Raw genomic sequence first — 24468 nt, forward strand, 5'->3', positions numbered from 1 at the left:
AGATAAAAAATAAAACATGTAAAATTGATAAAACATGATCTTAAATAAGCATTGGTAAAATCATAAATTCTGCCTTTTGAAAGCTTAAATTTGTTTTGTAGGTTAAGGAAAGTCGACATATTCGACCTGTCTAAATCAACTGATGGATATCAAACAGGGAGGTCAGAAAAAATAATTATTTCCGTTTGTCATAAAATCTTATTAAAAAATTATTGTTATTTTAAATTCAAGCCTATATATATTATTTAAAAAATCGAAACCAAAATAAAATTGCTTTTTAACGATATATCATGTTCGTATACCTAAACCTTCTATTTTTTTTCAGTAAAGCCATTTAAAAGATAATAATTCTATTATAATTGTTTCGTTTAGACATCGAAAATCGTTACCATGACAAATATTCAAGCTTTATAAGTATCAATTACGAGTTAACGTGCTAAATTTCTAAAATTGTCATGGTAACCAAATTCTTGAAATGAAACTATAATAATAGAATTATTTATTTTTAAATAGCTCTACTTAAGAAACCGGAAGGTTTAAGTATAGGAACATGAAAATATATCGTTGAAAAGCAATTTTATTAGTCTTTTGATTTTCTAAATAATATACATAGAAATGAATTTAAAATAACAAAGATTTGAGCAATTTTATAACAAACGGAAATAAATAGTATTTCTGCTCTCCCTGTGTAATATCACCACCCCCTCCACTTAAGGTCAATCAACATGATATGCGCAAGGCAAATATGGCGGCGAAGGCAGTGCATTTTTAAATTGTTTACCTTTAACATGAAAAGGCGGCAGTGGTTTCTCGTTCCGTAATTATCTCTAGTTTGTTGTGCTTCTGCAACATGTTTGTTTTGTTCCTAGCGTTCAGTGCATGTTGTGATCAGAAAATTGTGATAAAATAAGAGTGTAATAAAAATCCAAACCAGACATTCCATATAGGGAACTTCAAACTTTTGTGCTTGTCGTACTCCTGTATTATTAATTATTTTAAGGTAAGAACTAGAAGTATTTATCAAGATATTACACCTAAATGAGTAAAAACCCTTCACCGCCAGTCTGCATAATACTTTATAAGGGTTACTTACAATAATCAAAAGATAGGTATTAAAGAGTTAACATTTTATTGTAGCATGCCTTTTACATGCTCTGTTCCAAATTGTCACGGGAATTATAGAAGGGGTCCCAAGGTTTCTGCTTTTATATTCCCCAAAAATTACGAGCTTCGTAAAAAATTGTTGACAGCTATTAAAAGAGATAATTTCACTCCTACTAGTATTCTCGGGTAAGAAGTGCATTAAATATGCCTCAAAAAGGCCATCAAACTTAAATTATGATTAAATATAGATATGTGAATTACATTTTCGAGACGAAGAAATTGAAGGGAGTACAAAATTTTATGACATAACAAGTGAAGCATTAGATGTACCTTTAAAGGTACCGAGGCTAAAAAAAGGTATGTGCAAATGTATTATATTCTCCACTCGATTATCCATAATACCACTTTAAAAAAGCATATTGATTTACAAAATAGGCATTTCTACAGAACCCTAATTTTGTCTGTCCCTGATCCCTAAACTGTCCATAATAGTATATATTTATCAAACGTTCAGTAAATTCTAAACTATGGTAGGTAAGTGTTTGCAATTGAATATTTAGTTTATATTGCTATTTTCTGTCATATATTTCTGATTATTCCTTTTTCCGATGATTTTGAACACCCTATATATGCTACCTCAAGTTTGAATATTTTAGCACTGCCTATTTTCTGAGAAAGCAGACCTTTTTATAAAAAGTAACTAACTGATGTTTTCATAAAAGTAATAATACAAAAAATTCCATACTTATGTGGAGAACTTTAGACTCCCTGTATATTAAAAAATTAGTGAAATTAGTGAAATATTACGTAATCTAACCTGACATTTGTGTGAAAAATGTCTATTTGGAAATAAAACAGGGTTTAAAAAAGAACTTCTATCTCCACCATATTGGGAAAGGTTGAATGGCCTTAAAAAGAGGGGGTGGTGGTAATATCCAGTCGGTTTATTTAGACAGATCGAATAAATCGACTTTCGTTAACTTATAACCCAAATTTCAACTTTAAAAATGTATAATTTATGATTTTACCAATACTTATTCACGATCATGTCTTTTTCAATTTTACACGTATTTTATTTTTTATATCAAAAACTATTAGAGATAGGTGTAGATTAGTATAATAGAAAAATTATGAGATATGAAAGTAGTTTTCAAAAATATAATAATATACTGGGTGTGCCATTTAAAATAAGAAAGGTGCTACAACTTTTAGAATGATGCGGCAACACTGTAATGCTGAAAATATTTTAGAAAGATGGAGCAGGTGCCTTTACGTACAAATCCATAAACGTCTACGCTCCATCGCCATGAATACGTTACCTTATAATTTTATGATATATTATGTAAATAAACTGTGAATAAATGTAATTTTACATTATAACATCCAGGAATATTTTATTAATTAATTACCCAGAAAGAAGTTACATTACAAAACCAAATTGATTTGGTCAAATAATAGCTATTTATGTTACAAGTTGCGAAATGAATGTGTTTTAAGAACGGGACGCAAAATTGTCTTCACAATGCATCGAATGCTTAAAACACTCTTTTTGCAACGAATTTCATAAAAAAAATTGTGAAAGCGGATAATTTGAGATTTTCATGCTATTATTATTATTATTTATTTTTGTTCTGTTTGTATTATTTATTATTATTTAAAATGTTCTGGTAATCGGTTTCTAAGGCATTGTTTATGCATTGTTTAATGTCAAAGTTCTGTCAGGTTTAAACGTCGCCGTATTTTCTACAAAGTTTTGTGAAAAAATGGGTGATGCTGACGAGTCTTTGGATATTCAACAAGCTGTTGAACCTGCGCTACCCACGTTAGTGCCCGAGAAGTCAAAATACTTATACGAGACCACCTACAACAACTTTGAAACCTGGATCAAAGAAAAACATGTTAAGAATTTCACAGAAAGGGTATTTCTAGCCAATTTCCTGAAATTATCCACTACCTTAAAGCCGTAAATTCGGTGGAGTAAATATTCGATGCTCCGCACCATGATTTACCCGAACAGAAACGTAGATATTAGCAAATTCACAAACCTTATTGCATTTTTAAAAAGAAAAGCTTCCGGAAGCGCAAAGAAATCAAAAATATTTACAAAACTGGAAATAGAACGCTTTATGAAAGAAGCCCATGACAAAGAATTCCTGTTAGCTAAAGTTGTTTTAATGATTATATATATTTAGTTTATATAATTATAGTTTTATAGATTATATATATATAATAAATAAATATTTTCATTGTTTCTAACGTTTCATTTTTCACTTTTAGGCACTAGTGCCTAAACAAGTGTCACTTTTAGACACTAGTGCCTAAAAGAATGTCATTTCGAATCTCAAATAAATATCAAAAACTGTCAATTTCGAAAGGCTTTCACAAAAATAGTATATTAAACAACGAGTTTCGAAAACGTCGTTTTGCACACGAGTTCGACAGTTTGTTGGCTCGAGCCGCAGGCAAGAGCCAGAAGTCGAACGAGTGTACAAAGAAGTTTTCGAACGACTTTTTTACGCAATTTTTTCTACGACTACAAATTAGCAGCAGACTCATTCAGTTTTTGCCAGTTTTGTGGAATAATTTGCGATATAATGATGGCACTTTTCTGACGGCTGCGTTGCGTTTGGCGTTTCAGCCAGGTTTCAGCTAAGCATTGGAGGTTAAAAATGTTAAAATTGACACATGTCGTGCGCTAAATCCTTAGCACAGGACAGTTTGCAAAACGCCAATGTCAGATCGAGTTTTCCGTGTGTCAAACTGCATTTTCGAGGCTAGTCGTAGAAAAAATATGTTTAAATATGGCACAAGCGAAAGACAAAACCGAGGACAAAACAATACAGGGTGAAGTTTTGTTCTTCCAAATTTTGATTTGGTTTTCCATTAAATTTTGATGGTAAAAATTACTATAGTAAGTGCTACATATTTTAATGCTAAAAAAGTGTACATAGATTCATCAGGGACGTGCATATGGGTTATCACAGGAATATTTGTCGAAAAAAAAACATGTGCGCCAGTGACTTTTTTTTTGATAGTAAAATTGTATAGGCATGCGGTTTAATTCCATTTAAAAGTTGTATCTAATCACAATTAATAAAATTAAAATCAAATTAATAAATTATTTATTTTATCTAATTTATTACTAAATATTATTATTATTAGTTACACCTATAGCGAATTCAAATAAAAAATAATGGAATGTAAGACCTAATTTTAAAAAGTTTTAACATCCTGTAATGTTAAAACTATGCATTTCCATACCCCTAGTATATTTTTTCTACAAACGTCAGTAAAAATGAAATTTTTAACGTATGCTGTCAATACCTAAAATGTGACATTATGTCACTGATGGCAAAAGTCATTTACTTTTAGCACTGGTGCTAAAAGTAAGTCACGTGATTTACTTTTAATACTGAAGCAATAACTGTTACCCTAACAACCACAAACTTCATAATTAATTTGATTTCAGAATGACATATTATGAATTATTCATTAACGTAAAAAGTAATAATACCTTGATATACAGGGTGTTTCAAAACAAATGCGAAAAACTTTAGGGGGTGATTCCTTGTTCAAAATAAAGGGTAGTTTGCTTTATAAACGTTGGGTCAAAAGTCAACCATTAGGGAGATATCGCGGTACATAGATGGCGGAAAAATAATGTTTTTATTTTTTATCTTGAAAACGAAAAGAGATAGACTAATGAAATTTTATGGAAGCATTACTGTTAGGAAAACACACTTTCAGGTATTTTTTTTACTTTTTTAAAATGAGTGGAAGGGGTTGAAATAAACTACCCCTGTCATTCTTGTTAACGAAATTTAAAGAAAACTCTTATCAAACACATGCAAATGCTTTAATTTGGATAGTCTAGTTTGTTTAGAAACTTTTTTACCTCTTGTGTTTTTTTGATAAAACTCAGCGATTGGAAATTAAAAAATGAAATGTAAAGCATTACATGTCAGGACAAAAAACATTTTTAGATTAAGAATCTAGTGATAATAACGATAATAATAATCATCTATATAATAACGTATTGCAGTAGAGTAATGTCAAATAAAATAATATTAGGAACATCCTAAAAAGTAACAGCGGCCGACTAGATTTTTTCCTAAAAAAATTACAGCAGCCCACTAGATTCTTTATCAGAAAATGTTTTTTGTCCTGACATGTAATGCTTTACATTTTATTTTTTAATTTCAAATCGATGAGTTTTATCAAAAAAATACAAGAGATAAAAAAGTTTCTAAACAAACTAAACTATCCAAATTAATTTATCCAATTTTTTGCATGTGTTTCATAAGATTTTTCTTTAAATTTCGTTAACAAGAATGATAGGGGTAGTTTATTTCAACCCCTTCGACTCATTTTAAAAAAGTGAAAAAATTACCAGAAAGTGTGTTTTCATAACAGTAATGCTTCCATAAAATTTTATTAGTCTATCTCTTTTCGTTTTCAAGATAAAAAATAAAAACTTTATTTTTCCGCCATCTTTGTACCGCAATATCTCCCTAATGGTTGACTTTTGACCCAACGTTTATGAAGCAAACTACCCTTTATTTTGAACAAGGAATCACTCCCTGAAGTTTTTCGCATTTGTTTTGACACACCCTGTATACGAGCATAAACTTGTTTGTAGAAAAAATAGTGTTTGATATGTGTACTAAAAGTGATTTTATTTTGTTCGAAGGGATAATTCCTTTCTAGGAAGCTTCCCTTCTCACAAAATAAAATACCACTTTTACCACTTATATTATATATAACTATATGTATAGGAACTTTTTTTCATATTGTTTGATAAGGAATTAATGAGTACTTGTTTAAAACTTTAGCAAGTTAAGGATGTTATTTGAGTTTTAAAGGTTGCTTTTAAATTTGAATCAAAGCAAATTAATTGTGATTAATAAAATTGCGTTTATCTCATCAAGGAAATCGAAATCATCAAAAAACAAGACACTACTTTTAATTGGCGTTAAACGGCCTCTACAATTTTAATATCAAAAGAACCCCATAAGCTCACATTTCAGATTATAGAAAAAAAACTTTATTGCGAATGAATAATACATATTTTATAAAAATAGAAAAAAATAATAAAATCTCAAAATTTAATATTTTTCATCACCCTCTCGAGTTCTGGTTCGCTAGCCTTCCTATGTTTCTTCAATGACTCAGACTTGTAGATGAAGGTGGTATAATTTAAATCACCATTTTCATCACAAAACGTGTTTAGTAGATCCCTGCAAATGAACAGTACTTGAAATAAGTTGTAACAGTGAAATAACATAACATTATAGTAGGGGAACCGAAGATGCTATGTGTTTTGGGGACATATTGTATTGTGAAATGTAGATGCTAATAAGAAAAAAGGTTACATATGGCCTTTTACTGGTGGGGAAGCATGTACAGGGTGTTCCATTTTGGTTAAAATCATACGGTATCTCCGTTGTTAGTGAAGATAGAAGAATGCGGTTTGCATAAACCTCTCCTACTCTTTTGTAAAACGAAAAATGCTGTAAACAAAATTTTTATAGGTATCTTTGTTTCGGAACTGCATGTAGCGACTTTTTGAAAATTTTGCAATTTGGGACATCCCCCGTACCTCTGTTGGTTAAGTTGTAGCAAAAATCCTCCACGAGTCCATTAAAAGATCATTTTTTATTAGCAGGCCGATTGATAATAAAAGAAAGAAAAGAATTATTAAAAGTATATACTGCCATCTGTATCTTGTCTTATTGTGGGAGCCCCTAATATATTCTTTATACCGGGTGCGTCTCAAAAGTGGCTCACCCCTATATTTTTTTTACTTTTCAAGATACAAAAACGAGAATTGATACGCAGTATATTACATAAATTAGGATTGATTGACGTATTCAATTGTTTTTAGTCACTTCCTGTTTCACCGGAAATGGCTACCACTTTTGATTTTTAAATGGCATCTTTGGTATATTTTTATATTTTTACTTTATTCGATAGAAAATTACTCAATGAATAGAATAACATATCATATGTCAGGTTTTGAAATTTTTGCTTTAAAAAAGATTTAATATTTAATATAAAATATATATTTAATATCTAAATATAATTTTTTAAATTTTTTTTAATATTTTTGTATTTTAAGTTTAAACCTAGAGTGCCATGGCTGTGTAAAAAACACTAATTTTTAATCAAGGAGCCTTGGAAAAATAGATTTGATCGTCTAATGTTTTTCGTGTTTTGTTCTGGCCGTTTAAAAGGTGAGCAACTCGTATTTTTAATCATATTTCATTTTTTCAAATGGAACAGGGGTGGCCCATTAGCATATTTGGAAAAAGCATTTCTTACAAAAAAATTGGTACTACACACTTGGTATTTCGAGTCAAATTGTCATTATGAAACGCATGTTACAATTTCAAATAAACCAGATGCAAAAATATCAAAAGTTGACATATGATATGTCATTCTATTCAGAGTGTCATTTTCTATCGTATAAAGAAAAAAAATTCAGAAAGTGTCATTTAAAAATCAAAAGTTGTAGTAATTTCCGGTAAAAAGAAAGTAACCAACAAGAATTAAACACGTCAATCAGTCCTAATTTATGTCAAATACTAACATACCAAATCTCGTTTTTTTATCTGAAAAAATAAAAAGTTATAGGAGTGAGCCACTTTTGAGACGCACCCGGTATATCAGGTAAACTTAACACCCTACCGCTATTTGTAAATCTTAGAAGCTATCTTAAAATAACTTTTAGAGGATATTCCCTTAGCTAATTTACGTGAATTATACTTTCATCAAGATAGAGCTCCAGTTCATAACTTTGAAAATATGATAATTTTTTCAACAACTATTAGGTTTTGAGGGTAATTTAGCCAGTTTGTTTTTTTAATACCTTATAGCATAAAAATTATTTGGTAATAAGTATTCGCTATTAAATTTAAAAAATATTTTTATTATAATTTCACAACGAAAATTTTCCGTGACATAATGAGTCCCTTTATATAAAAAAAAGTATATAAATTTTTCATTAAAATCTGATTTGACAAGAATTCAATTTTCATATTACGTTTAAGGCAATCATTAAAAAATCATATTAAAAGACCTTTCAAAAAGTTGAATAATGTGGAAATGCTAATCAAAGTCGATTTTTAAAAATATCTATTTTTCATTTAGTGAAAGCTAATGAGTTTTTCAAAGTAATTAACTTGGTGGAGTCAACTTACTGTTATAATTAATTTTTAATCTCAAAAAAAAATAAAACCTGTTTTTTTTTCGAAATAAATAAAGTCTGGTCATAGTATAAGGAAACTAGTAGCTTTACTCCTTTTTAAATCCTTTGTTCTTTTTCTGCCACTTTATATGACCTTGTTCTTGTGTCCGGTGACCACTGACGTAGCTGTATAGTCGTTGTCTATAACTAGGCAAAGTATAGTCGTGGCACTCGCCATAGTTTCACAGAGATGTATTTAGGAAAATATGAGTTCACAATAAAATAAAATAAAAAAAATTGATCATCGAGTAAATTTACTTGAAAACAGAATATTTTCACATTTCGTGTCAGTAACAATTCTTCTGAAAATCTTCTGATGGGAAGAAATGCGGAAAAAATATATAATGACAAATTTTTATATTATTATCTATTTCAAAGATTTTCTACAACTTTTTTTAATTTAAAACAAGTTTAATTTTAACATTAATGTGTTTGTTTTGTAGTAATATATTGGTTAGGTGATTTTCCTTCGATACCTAATACATTGAACAACACATTGTACTAAATAATAAAATAACATATTTAAACTTCTTTAAGCAAGAACAATGAGAAATTGCATCGCTACTTTCTCACGTAATAAAAGAATAATTTTTAGTTATTGTTACCAAGTCCCGTAGATACACTAAAAATATTTGCACTTATTTAAGACTCACCCTATATAGGGCGATTCACGGTTATGGTACGTTATAGCGTTTCCGGAACAGGAACTGTTTTTTGGAACCGGTAATCTCGGTACCATGCCTCTAAGGAACTTGAATTTCCACGTTTTTTGGTACTTTCGGTACTAACAAATTTTTGTTCAATGATGGTGCAGTTCGTTAAACAGCAAGCAAGGGATGGTTGTCAAAAGTAAAATCGATAAAAAATTTAAGTTTAAATGAAAATAATATCAAATTATTATGTGGTAATCAGTCATGAGAAAATTAACCTGAAAACAAACATGATCACAAATTACTCTCAAAAAAAAACTCAAAGGAAAATTTTCTGAATTATTACTACAACCAATAGCAGCACACAGTAAGACACTCATTTTTTGTCAATCCGTCTCTGTGCTGGGACGCAACGCTCGAACCTCGCAGGTCAACGGACGGAACTCAACTGAAACGCTTTGCAATCTGCCGATATTCGACAGATTGTATAAACTGGCAGAAAATATTTGGGAAAGTGCAACTACTCTTTTCCTTCTACTACACGTAAACAGACTGGGATGAAAATGTTATCGTTTACTAGACTTCATCGAGGCAGTCAACCAACTAAACATTATAAATACAGGTATGCGTATACTGGATGTTGCAATTACCAAGTCAGACAGTATAAAAGAAAAGTTTTTTAATATTCTCCCCATAGTCCACGAATATTTTACAAAATGATTGCAGTTTAAAACGCAAATAGAAAAGTAATAACATAGTGGAGTGTCCGAAATGTACCTGGCGATACCTTCGCCGCTAGTCAGCCTGTCCGAGATTTAGTTTTGCTCTGCGCCACTGCGCGCTGATGTCGTTTACAGTGCAGCGCATAAAGAATACTGTAGCGTAGTTCTGCTTTCAGTCGACAGAGTGGGTGTTTGCCGGAGATAGTGTTACCAGAATTACACGCGGATTAATCCGTAGATTTACGGATTTTGGATACAGTACGTTAATAATAATACAAGACGTTAATAATATGTTTTTTTTTATCATTAAAAAATTTAATATAATACTATAGGATTAAACAAAGAACGACGTCAGAGTTGGCTTGGAAATGGAGATCGCGTTATTTCATATGTAAAATGTTATGGTAAATGTCAATAGCAGTGATTTCCAAGCCAACTAAACGACTTTTTTCGATCATACGAAATATTCAGTAACCATAAAATAATTTTTATTTCTGTTAGGTTAGGTTTATTCTATGTTTAACAGTAATAAATTTTCAATACATAAACGCGGATTTTTCATCCGAAAAAATATTTTCGTCAAACATTATTACAGATACCTATTACACATTTTGATAAGGCAACACTGTCGCTGAATTTACACATTAGGTAGCGTATTTTTCCAATTCTTTCAATCAACGCTAATATCGAGAGCTCCCAGATCAGTGGTTATCCTCTATAAATTGGTATTTCCTTACCTATGCACCATGAGGTAATCGTTTCCTACAAATTTAACAGATTCTACATCAGGCAGAACGCTGCAAGGTGACTTCCATACGATGTTTTTGGCCGTATTGGAGTACTCAGAGTTAGAGATTCCGGTAAATTCAATCTTGTATGTAAATTTTTCTGCCATTTCCTTTGTTCCCATAAAATATATCGCCCACTTTGTGATTCCTGCAATAAAAATGATTATTGCTTAATAAAAAGTATTATTTCTTTTTTTTAGAAGTTAATTAAATAGAGAATGAAAGTAAAAGTAATACGACATAGTAAAATATAAAGTATTTTAACCTTTCGGAGGTCGCGCTTTATTTGTTACATGAAAGGGGTCGCACGCGGACTGTCAGTCCGCATGCTAAATTCAAGAGGTCTTAAGTCTAGTGGTGTAAAGACTGTAGTTTAACAACCCAAATTCGTCAACAAAGTTAAAGAGGTAATATTTTGGCCAACTGTATAACAAGAAATTTAAATGAAAGAAAGGAACCTACGTTGTGTTAAATATTTTTTTATTGAGATTACCTCGGATGCGCCTCGACAGAAGCAATATTTTGGGAAATTTGAGGAGAATAGGTTATGTAAATAAAACGCTAAATTTGTAAATAGCCCTACTTATTTTATTAAATGAAACAATTGGTTTGGTTTGGATTTTGGTAAATTTTAATAATTGGAATTCACATGTAAAAGAGCACGGCAGAGAAAACCATGATCACTATTCCAGAGAATCTAACTATGCTGTCCTGAACTTTAATAAAAGAGGAATAACAATAATATTGAAACTGTCCTCATACCTAGGTTTATAGCTTAATAAATTCAAAACGTGCCACATTTACATCGTTCAAAACTGAAGAAAGTTAGTTTAACGGGTCCCCACCCGTAGGTACGAAGTCCCTGGTTGCGGAGATCGACGCTAAAGTTGAAGTTCTGGTGCAAATATATTTAGATCATAATTTATTATATTTATTGTTTCTGGTTGCTCTTTTGCGAGCTAAGATACTATATCGTCCATGCACGGACAAAAAATGTTAGTACACTCAACAAGGCCCTTGTTCTCACAAACCACAAACATCGGCACGAAGGAACAGTAAACGATTTTATTTAGATTACTTTTAAACTGAAATTATTTACAGCATAAATAGATTCTATTAAACGCATACACATGTTATATATTGTCTTTGTCAGATCAAATGAATAAGGAAAAGTTTTAAAACAGAATTGCAACAAGAAAACAAAATAATATGATTTAGTTAACATTAGTTAAATAATGAGAAAACATTTACTTTACCTTTAATAACATTGTTTGTCACAGAACTCAAGAACCAAAATAATATCAATGCGTCTCAAATGGTAGTCTAGAAGCTATTATCTAACAACTATCCTCTCTGGTCGTCGCCTGATTTCCCTCTCTCTAGTTTGTGAATAATATTTTAAAAATCAATAATTTTATTTATGTATACAGAGTGTCTTAAAAATGAATATTTTGAATTTAAAGAAATATGCCTATTTTTAAATAGGCGGTTCATCTCAAGACATAAAATAATATGATAATCAAAATAACAATTATTTATTGACTTGCTTCATTACAAATAACAAACATAAACATAAAATACAGGGTGGGCCACTGAAAATTTACAATAGCTATAATTCTTAAACCAAAAAAGATATCAAAAAAATAAAAAATACCGTTTCTATAATATCGAGGGGGAATACATATGACGTATTTTTTGAACCACCCTGACCTACTCCTTAGGAGGCACCCCTACTCACTTGAAAATCTTAAATGGCAACACCCCACTTGTGGCGTCTTTTTGGAAAGCTCATGAAAAATGCTAAATGATGATCATAAAGTTTTTAGGGTGAAATTGAAAAACTACCCTTACACGATATGATACAAAAATAATTCATTCTATTGATTTTGACACGTTTTGACATTTTTGTTTTATTTTTAGGCTCTATTTTTTTCGTTCTTTTTTATGACAGTCGTTCAGCATTTTTTATATGCTTTCCAAAGAGGTGTCACAAGTGGGGTTTCGCTATCTTGAGGTTAGAAGTGAGGGGGTGGCACCTAGGCGTGGGTCGGGGTAGTTTGAAAAAAACCTCATTTAGCTGGGTCCCAATTTGTAACTTATGGTGAAAAATTTACTTTTCTCATTAATGTCCTCCTAATTTTTTGTGTAAGGGGTAGTTTTTTCAATTTCACCCTAAAAACTTTATGATCATCGTTTAGCATTTTTCATGGACTTTCCAAAAAGGCGCCACAAGTGGGGTGTTGCCATTTAAGATTCTCAAGTGAGTAGTGGTGCCGCCTTAGGGGTAAGTCGGAGTGGTTCAAAAAATACGTCATATGTATTCCCCCTCGATATTATAGAAACTGTATTTTTTATTTTTTTGATATCTTTTTTGGTTTAAAAATTATAGCCATTGTAAGTTTTCAGTGGCCCACCCTGTATATAACATAAATTAATAAATATTATTCAAAAACAAAAATAATTAATAATAATGAAAAAGTCAATCCGTATAACAGTTATTACAGAATATTTGTGTGTACTCAAATCATACGAAATTGTAACACTGTACAAAGAGTAACGAGTTGGTCTGTTTTTCCGCTTATCACAATTCTGTAGTGCCGATCCTCTGGTAACACTGTATATAAAGTACAGTGCTTCAGAATCTGAAATTTATTTTTCAGTATAAGAATTTATTTTCGGCCCTTGCCTTTCTATAATATCCACTTCTCGTTCTTTTTTTTCATCGTCATGTTCAGTACTTAATTCGTCATCTTCGTTCAAACAGTCTTGTATGAGCTGTTGGAATATTTCTTGTAGAGTACAAAAATAATACTTATTTAATAAAAAAGTCACTTTTTTATTAAATAGCAGATTATTCACTTTTTTTATCACAATTTCCTCATATTTAATTAAAACAAATCAGTAAAATAACTTACCTTGTTCGACATTATAAAATTATTGGTGTAAAAATAGTGTCACAAACGGTCGCGCGCAGACTGACACTCCGCATATGAGTATAAAAAGATACTAACTACCCTAAACGATGTGCAAACGTACCGGGTGTCCCACTCAGAATAGCTCTCGGCTGTATCTCGGAAAGTATTAGCCGTAGGGGCTGCAGAAAAAAATATTTGTAACTAAAGAGGCTATGAGAAATTGCTGGAAATTATTTTCAAGTTTGTAGAAGGACCGCTAGGTGGCGCAACTGCAACAAAAAATAAGAAAATGGAGTTTTTACACAATTTTGCCTAGATAAGGTGTACTATAAGTAATAGCTTCATAATCTTCAGTAAATTTTGAATATTTTAGATAGAGCCATTTTCCCCTATCTACCAAAATAAAGTGGTGGGGGAAGGTTAGATCTGTTTTTATTTAAATATTAATAACTCTGGCCTGGATGATCGGAATCCAACAAGCGAGGGCTCGTTTCAAAGAGCCTTTCTTACTCTATATTGCACCATATAAACAATAATAATAAGCTTTTGAACGAAGACGCTAGGGGGCGTTGCTTTACAATTTAACACACATAGCGCGTTTTTTCAAAAAAATTAAATGCAATAGTATATGTAATTTTAGCTGATAGTAAAGAGTAGTAAAAGCTTAAAAAGTCAGCGACAACCGCATCTTGATATCTTCTTTCAAACGGAAGATATTAGCAAAATTATAATAAATACCAAAAAATAAGCCCTTAATTACCTTATTTTTACAACACGGTATCAGTAGCCCTCTTGATAATGCCCATTCTAACAAAAAAATAAGATAGAAACAGTTAGATTATTTTAAAATCGACGAAATCAACAACTTGAACAACTTCAAATAATAAAGGCATTTTAAAAAAGCAATTAAAAGATAAAAATACGCTGCTAAGACTATCAAAATGTTGATCTAATAACAATTTGACGTTTATACTATTACGCGAAAAACAACTTTTTTCCAGAGACTACCATAATTTCACTGAATCATCATTTCGTGTTCACTGTTATTAATATCTTAATTATTAGATATTTATACAACTGGTATTATGGTATTCTGGTAAATTATGGTTTCTGATTTTGCTTCAATCTACTGAGATGATTATTGAAAAGAAAGGGTCTTAAAAATGTCCTTACTTAAATCAAGGAAAATCTCCGATTTTTCTCTTTTGGTAAAATTTCTTCGAGTGTCTTAGACCGTTGGAAGATTTCCATTCCAAGTTACGGATGAAGTGTTCCAGGTTCTACAGTTCTGTTTTAAGTTGGTTTCACTTGGGAAGCAGAACGGTTATTGGGAGTGTTCGCTCCTTTTCTAGCTAGATCGTTATCTTTTTCATTAGGTACCTTCTATCCCTTGGTAGGCTAGCACCCAGCGTTTTCTTTGCCTAGTTTTCTATGCATCGATGTATTCTGAACATCCTTAAGCCTGAGTGATAAAACTGAGCGTCTGTGGGGACCTTTACGAATTTTTTTTTTTTTACATTTTATGTTTTTGATGGGATATGTAGTAATCCAAAAACAATATGAAATAGCGTTTGTTTTAATTGAACTTTAATTAAAACTGATACAATAATTTGATTTATGCTGTTCGAAGCGGGAGATTTACTGACGGCTTTAGTTAAAATTGAAACAGATTAATTATGGAAGGGACCTATATATGTTTCGCTTTATTCGCGTTAAGTAAATTTTATTAAACAAACACATATCCTGTTCGATTGTAAAAAATATAGTGAGAGATTAAACAGGATTTTTCCGATTCATGCATAACAAAATAAAATAAAGTTCAGAGCGTGTATTATTAAAAAATTTGAGTTATTAACAATTAAACTTTATCGGGATGTATTTTTGAAAAATGACAATTTCAGTTGATTATTTTTTATAAACACAACCGAGGGCGAAAATTAGTTTATTTGTTGCTGAATTAATATAAGCTTATATCGTCTTGGTTACGCTAACCATAAATAGAGTCATAACCAGTAACCAGCAGCAAAGCTTCCATTGAACGCATCCCAAGAACGTTAAACTAATAGGATTGCTCATCCTCATAAGACGTACGTTCGCATCTTCCCGCGCTTCAGCTGACAGTTGTGATGTCATTGTAGCCCTTGTCAAAGCCTTCGTGACCTTGTCATGATAGTGTGTATTATTAGTTGCGTATGGTAAACTTACAAAAATAACAGCTGAGAAATTTCGAGTTAGTTATTTTGTCAATTTTAAATGTGAAAAAGGTGTCTTTAAAGTTTTTAGAACTATAGAGTGTATAAATACGTTCATTTTGTGTTGTGGATTGTGACAAAGTGCCCACGATTTTTTTTTATTAATTATTTTAAAGCAAAATATGGAAGTATTCTAAAAAGAATGCTTGCAAAAGGTGATGCTGGGACCTGCTGTTCTTAAAAATGCATTATCCGAGTAAAAAAATTTAATACGATTTATATAGTTAATTTTCTTTACTGCATACATATAAGGTGTTTAAATAAATAAACTAAATAATGAACGGTTTGCATTCGGTAACCAATAATGCACGTGTGTGTATTATTGGTTGCCGGATAAGGACTAATAACTATGACAAGGGCTACAATGACGTCACAAAGCGAGTAGTTTTCGCATGCACCTGGCGGACACTTTTGACTGAATGAGCAGTCCTATTAGGTTAACTGTTCTTGAACGCATTCCTTTAAAATATTGTAAAACGTTTTTATTTAAAAAAGTCAGTGAGATCTCCTATAATAAATTAAAATTCTCAGTAAATTTATTCAAATAATTAAATTCAATTTCAATTATTTAATGTGTGTATTGGTCGAGCTTTACAGATAAATCTGACACCAAAGCTAAACGCTAAAAATAAAAATATGTCTACAGCGCAGTGATGCGACTGTCCTCGTCACAAACCAAACCAAACGCAAGCCGGGGTCAGCGAACTTTCCGGCTGCGATTACGTCTCCCGTTCGCTGTTTTAGTCGGTGGGTGATGCGGTTTTTTAAACACATCTCGTACGCGGTATAAATTAAAAAATAACGTCGCGCGTTGCGATGACCGATTCTGAGTGCGGCTGTAAATTAGAAATAATTTTGCAATTTTTTTTCAGTTCTCTATGGTGTATTCAGAAAAAATTAAAAACTACTGAAGGTGGACTTCCAAAGCATATTTTTTATTAAATTAATTAATTAATTAATACCAGACTAAAATCGTGTGTTCGTCATTTTATTGAAAATGTTTATAAAAGTGAACATACAGTGGTTGTAAAACAGCCCCTACACTATGCGGAGAGCTCTTCGTAAACAGGTCAAAGTTGCATTTCCTCGCCCAACTTTGTCGCATTTCGATTTATTTCTAGTTGTTTTGACACACTTCGGTTTGCCTCGACGTACTTTCGATTCTTAAAATCGCATGAAAACTACTCGTGAGAAGGGCGAGGGGGGATTTTTATTGGCATTTCTCGTTGCTTCGTTCAATTTTGTTTCGTTATGAGCTATTTCCAAAACGTCGCGGTATCTGTACCCGAGGCAAAGGACATTTTTTCATAAATCTCCGAGAAATAAGTAAACCTAGACGTTTCTAAAATAGCTGTTGTTACAATGATATTTCGTTAATTACACCTCGTTTTATGTTGGTATATATTCCACAAGATTAATATTTGAACACGCGTTTATAATATGCAGCGTAGATATTTAAGAACAAAACTTTTCACTTAATCTGCAGAAATCTAATTACAATATGCTAATTATTTAAATTTATTATAATGGAATTAGCTCGGGAATTAGTTTATAAAATTGTAGGTATATGTTATAGTCTAAGAACTAGCAACGTTTTCGAGAAAGTATTTTAAGACGTCTGGCTCTTTGATATACCTTTTATTATGCTCTCTGGAACAGCGTGCAGGCCGTCTGGCTGCCGATACACGTTGCGTTTACAACTGCGCATCCAAAGAAGATCCTCTATTTTTTACTTAGCGGTTTATTTTCTAGTATTGAATAAAAACCGAGCAAGTCTCCATTAGCCCGGGGCGTAGAGCTTTTGCCTATGAAGCGAAGGTCAGTGGTTCGATTCCGGCTGAGGTTGCAACTTTTTTTTATTTTTTTTTTTGCGTTTATATTCTGATAGTAAAGTATTAAATATTTGTTTTTTTATTACCAGAACGGATAGCGTTTATGGGTCTATAATCCCTAGTGTATATAAGTAGAATTTGATACTTTCATTTGTTTTGAAGGATTATTGTGGTAATTAATTATTAGATAGGTTTAGGATGGTCTGGCTGCCGCGCCGGTAGGTGGCGTTCACTACTGCGCATCACATGGGTACAGGGTGTCTCATTTTCGTGTGTTTTTTGGGATTTGGGATATCTGGGATTTCTCGTTTATGAGTGGAGATACAATGATGCGTTTTTTTTTCACATAACTTTGCTAGTTTTTTATGTAACTAAATATTTTACCCCTAGATTTGTGCATTTTCTACACATTAACATTAATCAATTTTGTTTAGAAAGTATTATTATTTTATTTAATTTAATTTAACCAGATAATTTTGTTTTCCATCGTTATCTTAACAAACTGAACTGAAAATAAACTTGTGTAGTTTTTAGATAACAATCTGTTAAAAAAAGTATTATTAAAATAATAAACAACAGCTGAAAAAAAATTTGAAGAAAGACAGGCAGAAATTATCTTAATAAAGCATTAAAATGTTAATTTTTATATATTATGTTTAAATCTTTAAAATAAAATTATAAACGAGAAATCCCAAAAAACGCACAAAAATGGGACACCCTGAACACATGTGATGCGCAGTAATAAACGCATCCTACCGGCGCGGCAGCCAGACCATCCTAAACCTGCCTAATAATTAATTACCACAATAATCCTTCAAAACAAATGAAAGTATCAAATTCTACTTATACTCACTACGGATCATAAACCCATAAGCGCCATCCGTTTTGGTGATAAAAAAGCAAATATTTAATACTTTACTATCAGAATATAAATGAAAAAAAAAAAAGTTGCACCCCAGCCGGTATCGAACCACTGACCTTCGCGTCATAGGCGAAAGCTCTACGCGCCGAGCTAATGGAGACTTCCTCGATTTTTATGCAATACTAGAATTTAAAGCGCTAAGTAAAAAATAGAGGATCTTCTTTGGATGCGCAGTAGTAAACGCAACGGGTATCGGCAGCCAGATGGGCCGCATGCTTTTCCAGAGAGCATAATAAAAGATATATCAAAGAGTCAGACGTCTTAAAATACTTGTTTTCCCGACGTTGCTAGCTCTCGTACTATTATGTTTGTTTACGCGGCCTTAATTGATCAATATAAGAGTAGCTTGGTGAGTAATACTGGCAACATCATCAATATATCGAGCTGATTGGGAAAATTATTGATTTACCCGATGTCAGTGACACTGACATGACCGAAACGTTGTGTACGCAAAATATACAAGAGAAGTCCAAAATTCAATTTCAATACTGAATCATTATCTAATGTCCACCACATATTTCGATTCTTTTGCAGATATTCGGTATATTAGATATTTCATATGACACTTTCAATGGTAAATTACAATATAAAATTATCAGATAGCTTTGATAATTTTTTCTAAAATGTTCCTAAAAATTCTGGACTATTTTACCTGTCTCGTCGTCTAGCTCCCAAGTTAGTCTAAAGAACTCGTCGTATGCGTGAATAATTACGTAAATGTAGTAGTAGCTGTCGACTTCTTTAAAACTCTTGGATATAAACTTCTGCTTTTCTTTGGAGTAGAAATTATTGGTGTGCTTCCTCATACAGTGGTTTTCCAATTTCTTCATGTACCCCGTCCATTTACAGTGATCGTATGTCCTAAAACAGTATTTCGTTATAGCCGAAATAGCCTCAATTATAACCCCACTAGCAAAACCGGTGCGTAAAGCTATGCTCGCCACGGTAGATGAACTCATCTATAAAGATTTTTTAGCTAGAATAATAAATTATAATACAAGTTAGACCCTTCTGAACATATCAAAATATTTACTTTTTTATTTTTAGAATTTTCACAAATTATACTTCCTAACAATTAAAATAATTATACAGGGTGGTCCAAACTGTATTCCGGAAATTTCGGCAGCATATTCTGCAGATAAAATTAAGTAAAAGAGTTCTATAAATGTATGTCCTAAAATGCTTTGTTTCAGAGATACAAGGTGTAGAAGTTTCATTTTTATTTCAATTTTTTCTAAATAATTTCTGCAGTAACCTCAATATTTGGATGAAAATTGGTGTCTGGGAATTTTTTGACATGAGACATTTCATTTTGACGTCAATATGACTCCTACTAGTAGAGGGCGCCAACTACATGTGTTTTAACTGTTTTGAAGCGTAATAACTTTTTGTCCGTACCTGTATAAAACTACCGAGCGAAAAATATACATCTCTGCAGGGGCGGCTCGTAGCACTGGAAGATGGTGAGGCACATTAGAAGAAAATTTTTATTAGTATGTATATAGGGTGACCATTAGTACGAGGAAGTCCAATATCTTCGTAGTTGACAAATATATGAAAAAAACTTCTATATAAAAAAAGTGCATATCCTAAAAAAAATATTTTCTGTAAAATTGCAATCGCATTACCATTTTTCTGTACAGAATTAGGTTCAGCATAAAATTCGGCATACTTCACACTATTGATTTATTTGAAGCACTATATATGCGGGATTTCCATGATAATTCATATTTGAAAAATTTCATTTTTTAAAAAGTGGTAAAAACCTGGAGTGAATTTAACTTATTGATATATTATTGCTTAAGTATGTATATAGCGAGGTATGTAGGACAAAAGAAGAAATCCGAGAAAAATTCACATTATTTTATACAGGGATTTTTTTATGGCACGGTCAACATTGCAATATTATAATGCTATATCTCAATTTTTTTAAATGCAATACACACTGTATATTATTTTTAGTATTTTAGATACCTCCAGATTTAAAAAGCGCAGATTTTTGTATTTAAATATTTTTAAATTTTTAGCAGTTGCCTTAAGCCTTATGTAATATAATTCGCAGTATTATACCGTATGATCGAATAAAACGGCGTCAGCGATGGCTATGAAATGAAGATCGCTGTCATTTTATATGTAAAATTATATGGGAAATATCATCGATCGTCATTTTCAAGCCAACTGGACGCCGTTTTTTTTTCGATCATGCGGTACCTATTACATAGGGCTATTGCAACAGTAAATTTTTATCAAAACGACCTCAGGATATTTTGTCTTATATATTTTACTCTGTATGGTAAAATTTTGTTTTTCTACCAATACTATAAAAATAAAACAAAATGAAATCTCTGTAACAGGTTGCTTTACTTTTTGACTATACGAATACACAATTTATCTAGAAATGATTCGTATTCGAAAAACTTTACCTGGGGAAGTTCTCTGATGATGCATGGTCCCTCTAAATCATCATATCAATCAACAAGTCACTGCCCACTTTTTAGGTATTTACTTAATACGTTGTAATCAGTAAGACGAGTAATTAACATGCAATTCACATTAAAAACGTATATATTAATCAATTAGAGACAAAACAGTGCAATAACCGGCAGAGTTAATTCAAACTAATACAAATTCCCAAATAATGCAATTCTGCATTTTCAGCCTGTCGCCAGCTGTCGCCTAAAATCTCTCGGGCTGATCGCCGGGAACTGATCGGGAAGTGATACATATATTTTAACGAACGGCTTTTAAGGTTTAAATTTACATTTGAAGCTCGCCTCAATACGGTCTTTTTACGCGCTACTACTCCATACATTTTATCTCTCTTCAACTAAAGGTTTTGCCTATGCTTTTTCTTTTCATTCTATAGATTTAAGATTCCAGTGAACGCTGTCGCTCCGTCAATGCGATATACCACAATACGTTAGACAAGGAAAGGCAAGAGGCAAACCTCTGCACATATACTTCTTAAAGAACAAATGAGATGGATATATATATATATATATATATATATCGTCGAGTTTGTCGCATATGGGAAAGGAAGCGCGTTTAAAGGAATACCATCGACGTAATTTATTGTAGAATGACGGATAAAAAATACAATTATTATTGATTCAAATAGGGAAAAAAATATAAAATTGTGATTAAAGATGTATCGATTAATACGTGCAATTCTTCAAATGCATTGGTGAGGCACTGCCTCATCTGCCTCATAGGACAAACCGCCCCTGCATCTCTGTGACATTCTACCTAAAAAATATCTCTTTGTAAAAATCGCTATAAGCATCCGTCGCTAATCGCTATAAGCAACCGTTCTTAAGATATTTAGAATGGAAATAATCAATACGTCATTATTGACGAAAAATAAACACGTTGAGTAGATAGTTATTTCACTCAAATAATAAATTTGGGAAATTTTATTTTTTTAAATTAATCATAATTTTTTCTGCAAAAAATGATGATAAAACAGGTTCTGTTGAACTTTTGATACAAAAACATTTCAAATTTATGATTTCAGTCTAATAACTATTTAGTCAACATGTTTAATTTATGTCCATGATGACAGGTATTGATAATTTCGATTCCAAATATCTGGAAAACCTTTGCTCATAGCGATTTTTACCAAGAGATCTTTTTCACGTAAAAAACATTTTAAATGTATATTTTTTACTTAGTAATTTTATACAGGTACGGACGAAACGTTATTATTCTTCAAACCACTTAAAAATATGTAGGTGGCGACCTCTACAAGTATTTGTATTTGATTCGCGAGGGCCTATTGTGGCTTAACCTCTACTAGTAGGAGTTCTATTGACATTAAAATCAAATTTCTCATGTCAAAAAACTCACAGACACCAATTTTCAATGAAATTATTAGGTTACTTTAGAAATTATTTGGAAAAAATCGAAATAAAAATGAAACTTCTACACCCTGTATCTCCGAAACTAAGCTTTTAGGACATACATTTATAGGAACTTTTTTACTTATTTTTATCTGCAGAATATGCTGCCGAAGTTTCCGGAATACAGTTCGGACCAACCTGAATAATAAATTTTTCGTATACTCGCTATTTAAATCCGTGTATTTGTATATATCACTTGTTTACGATATTCTCCGATGGTGGCACATATAATGTCTAGTATCTCACTGAATTTCAGTGGGCATCAATTTTATTATTACCAGTAAGATATAGGCGTTCATAACTTGAATTGAATTGTTGAATTATAGAAGGTGGCGGAATTTATATCCAAATTTATTTAAAAGTTGACTTTTTCTGTATAATTTTTTTCCTTTAAAATCGCATCTGTAAATATGTCACATGCCATTCTATTGTTCTTTTTGTATATCTCGGAAAAGAAATTTAAAATAATAAACCTGAGGCTCTAGTAGCGGATTTTTATGCAAAAAGGCCAATTCCTTACTTGAATGGACAGCAAATTAGACCGTATCGACATTGCCTTTCATGTTCGGCCATTGCATCGCCTAAGGTCGAGAATAAACATCCCTCATCTTTGAACCTGAAACAAGAAAAAACAGATGTAGAGGAATTAAAATTATATTGATTTTAAAATAAAAGCATTTTTTCTTTTAGCTAATATAATATATACAGGGCGCTACAAATTCGGGGTACGAGCGTTGGTATCTCGGAAAGCGTAATAGATACGAAGATGATTAAATTGGGGGAAAGTTGCCTCTTGGGATTTTCACCAACATGCTATCAAAAAAATCTCAAGGATTACTGAGTTTTTTGAGAAAAACGGATTTTTTTAAAAATCTATTTTATTTTTTCCTATGGTTACTTTTTAGAAAATCAAAAAACTAATTGCACATTCTCATAGCCACTTTATCAGGGCTATTTGACAGAATTTTTTAGATTTGACAGAAATTTAGATATTAAGTGTTGCTTATCATTTTACTCACGAGACCGAGTTCTTTGAAAACCTGAAATAAAAAATGCAGATCCGTATTTGAAAAAATTAAGTTGACCAATGTATCTCACAAATTATCAGCTAATTTGAAAACCTAGATGTAGATGTAGAATGTTTAGGAGGGGAGTTAATCACCGCGACCTTATAGATCTATCGTATGTTCCCCTTTCTTGAGTTATAACGAGTTATAACTCATCATACAGTCTCAGGGCTTTAAGAAAAGCCAGTATCTGAGACGGCTCCACAGAGGCCAGCTCTCCATCCTCGATATCAGACGTACCAAGGTTCATGGCACGAATGGTCGTCGTCTCGGCGCACTCAGTGATAAGGTGTTCTGGTGTTTCCCCATTTTCCCCACAAAATCTGCATTCGCCGTTGTTTCTCAGTTTCAGCCTACTGAGGTGTTCGTTGAGGAGACAGTGTCCTGTTAGAAACCCCATTTGAAAACCTAAAAATAATCTCAAATAGCCCTGATAAAGTGGCTATGAGAATGCGCAAGTAGTTATTTATTCATATTTGAAAACGTAAAGGGTTATAAAAAGTGTCACTTTAAATCCTAGATCATATATTATACTTACGTGGATAAATCAACGTCATAAATTTAGCATTAAAAAATATGTCTCCAACATCACGACATGCCATTTTCAAACCTTCTTTATTGCACTTATGAAACGTTCAATAGGTTTGTCTTCCTCGAGGACCTTACTTTGCGTATGCGCATTAAAAGTTGCACGTGTTTCCAAAATAATCATAATTCATAGATAAAAGAAAATAATCTACTATTAAGATAGATATGAAACTTAAGAGTAAAATTTTGGGTCAAAGCGCCCCTCCGTGTTTTTAGTGGAGACTACGTTTAACCCAGCGCCTTCGCCTTTTCTGCTGTAAATGTCTTTTATGTTTATATTTGAATTTAAAGGATTTATTTTTAAAGTTACAGTGATATATTAATATATCAGAGTAACTTTAATAAAACATAAGAATATATATATTTTACAATTTATTTTTTTATTTATTTTACAGAGTTTCATGTAAATGATCGTAAGTCGACTGGCTGTCTAATGAATAGACCGAGATTTATAGATTTTAAAGCGAACGAAAAAAAATCAAA

The 24468-nt window shown here is 31.8% G+C and overlaps 1 protein-coding gene across 2 annotated transcripts in view; it reads right to left on the reverse strand.

Moving 5' to 3' along the window:
* Positions 1–6146: 6146 nt before the first annotated feature.
* The window catches only part of LOC115877459 (E3 ubiquitin-protein ligase SIAH1-like), a 31511-nt gene continuing 13189 nt past the window's right edge, over positions 6147–24468 (reverse strand). For both annotated transcript variants that reach the window (XM_030893614.1, XM_030893613.1), the window contains exons 3-6: positions 22851–22946; positions 19084–19292; positions 10460–10658; positions 6147–6341 (exon numbers count right to left, since the gene is read on the reverse strand). In XM_030893614.1, coding sequence (XP_030749474.1) covers positions 6203–6341; positions 10460–10658; positions 19084–19292; positions 22851–22946 — 643 coding nt within the window. In that variant the 3' untranslated portion in view covers positions 6147–6202. The remainder of the gene's footprint in view (positions 6342–10459; positions 10659–19083; positions 19293–22850; positions 22947–24468) is intronic.

Source organism: Sitophilus oryzae, unplaced genomic scaffold (genome assembly GCF_002938485.1).
Source record: "Sitophilus oryzae breed Bouriz unplaced genomic scaffold, Soryzae_2.0 scaffold_1494_pilon_pilon, whole genome shotgun sequence".
In the NCBI taxonomy this organism is placed as follows: Eukaryota; Metazoa; Arthropoda; class Insecta; order Coleoptera; family Curculionidae; genus Sitophilus; species Sitophilus oryzae.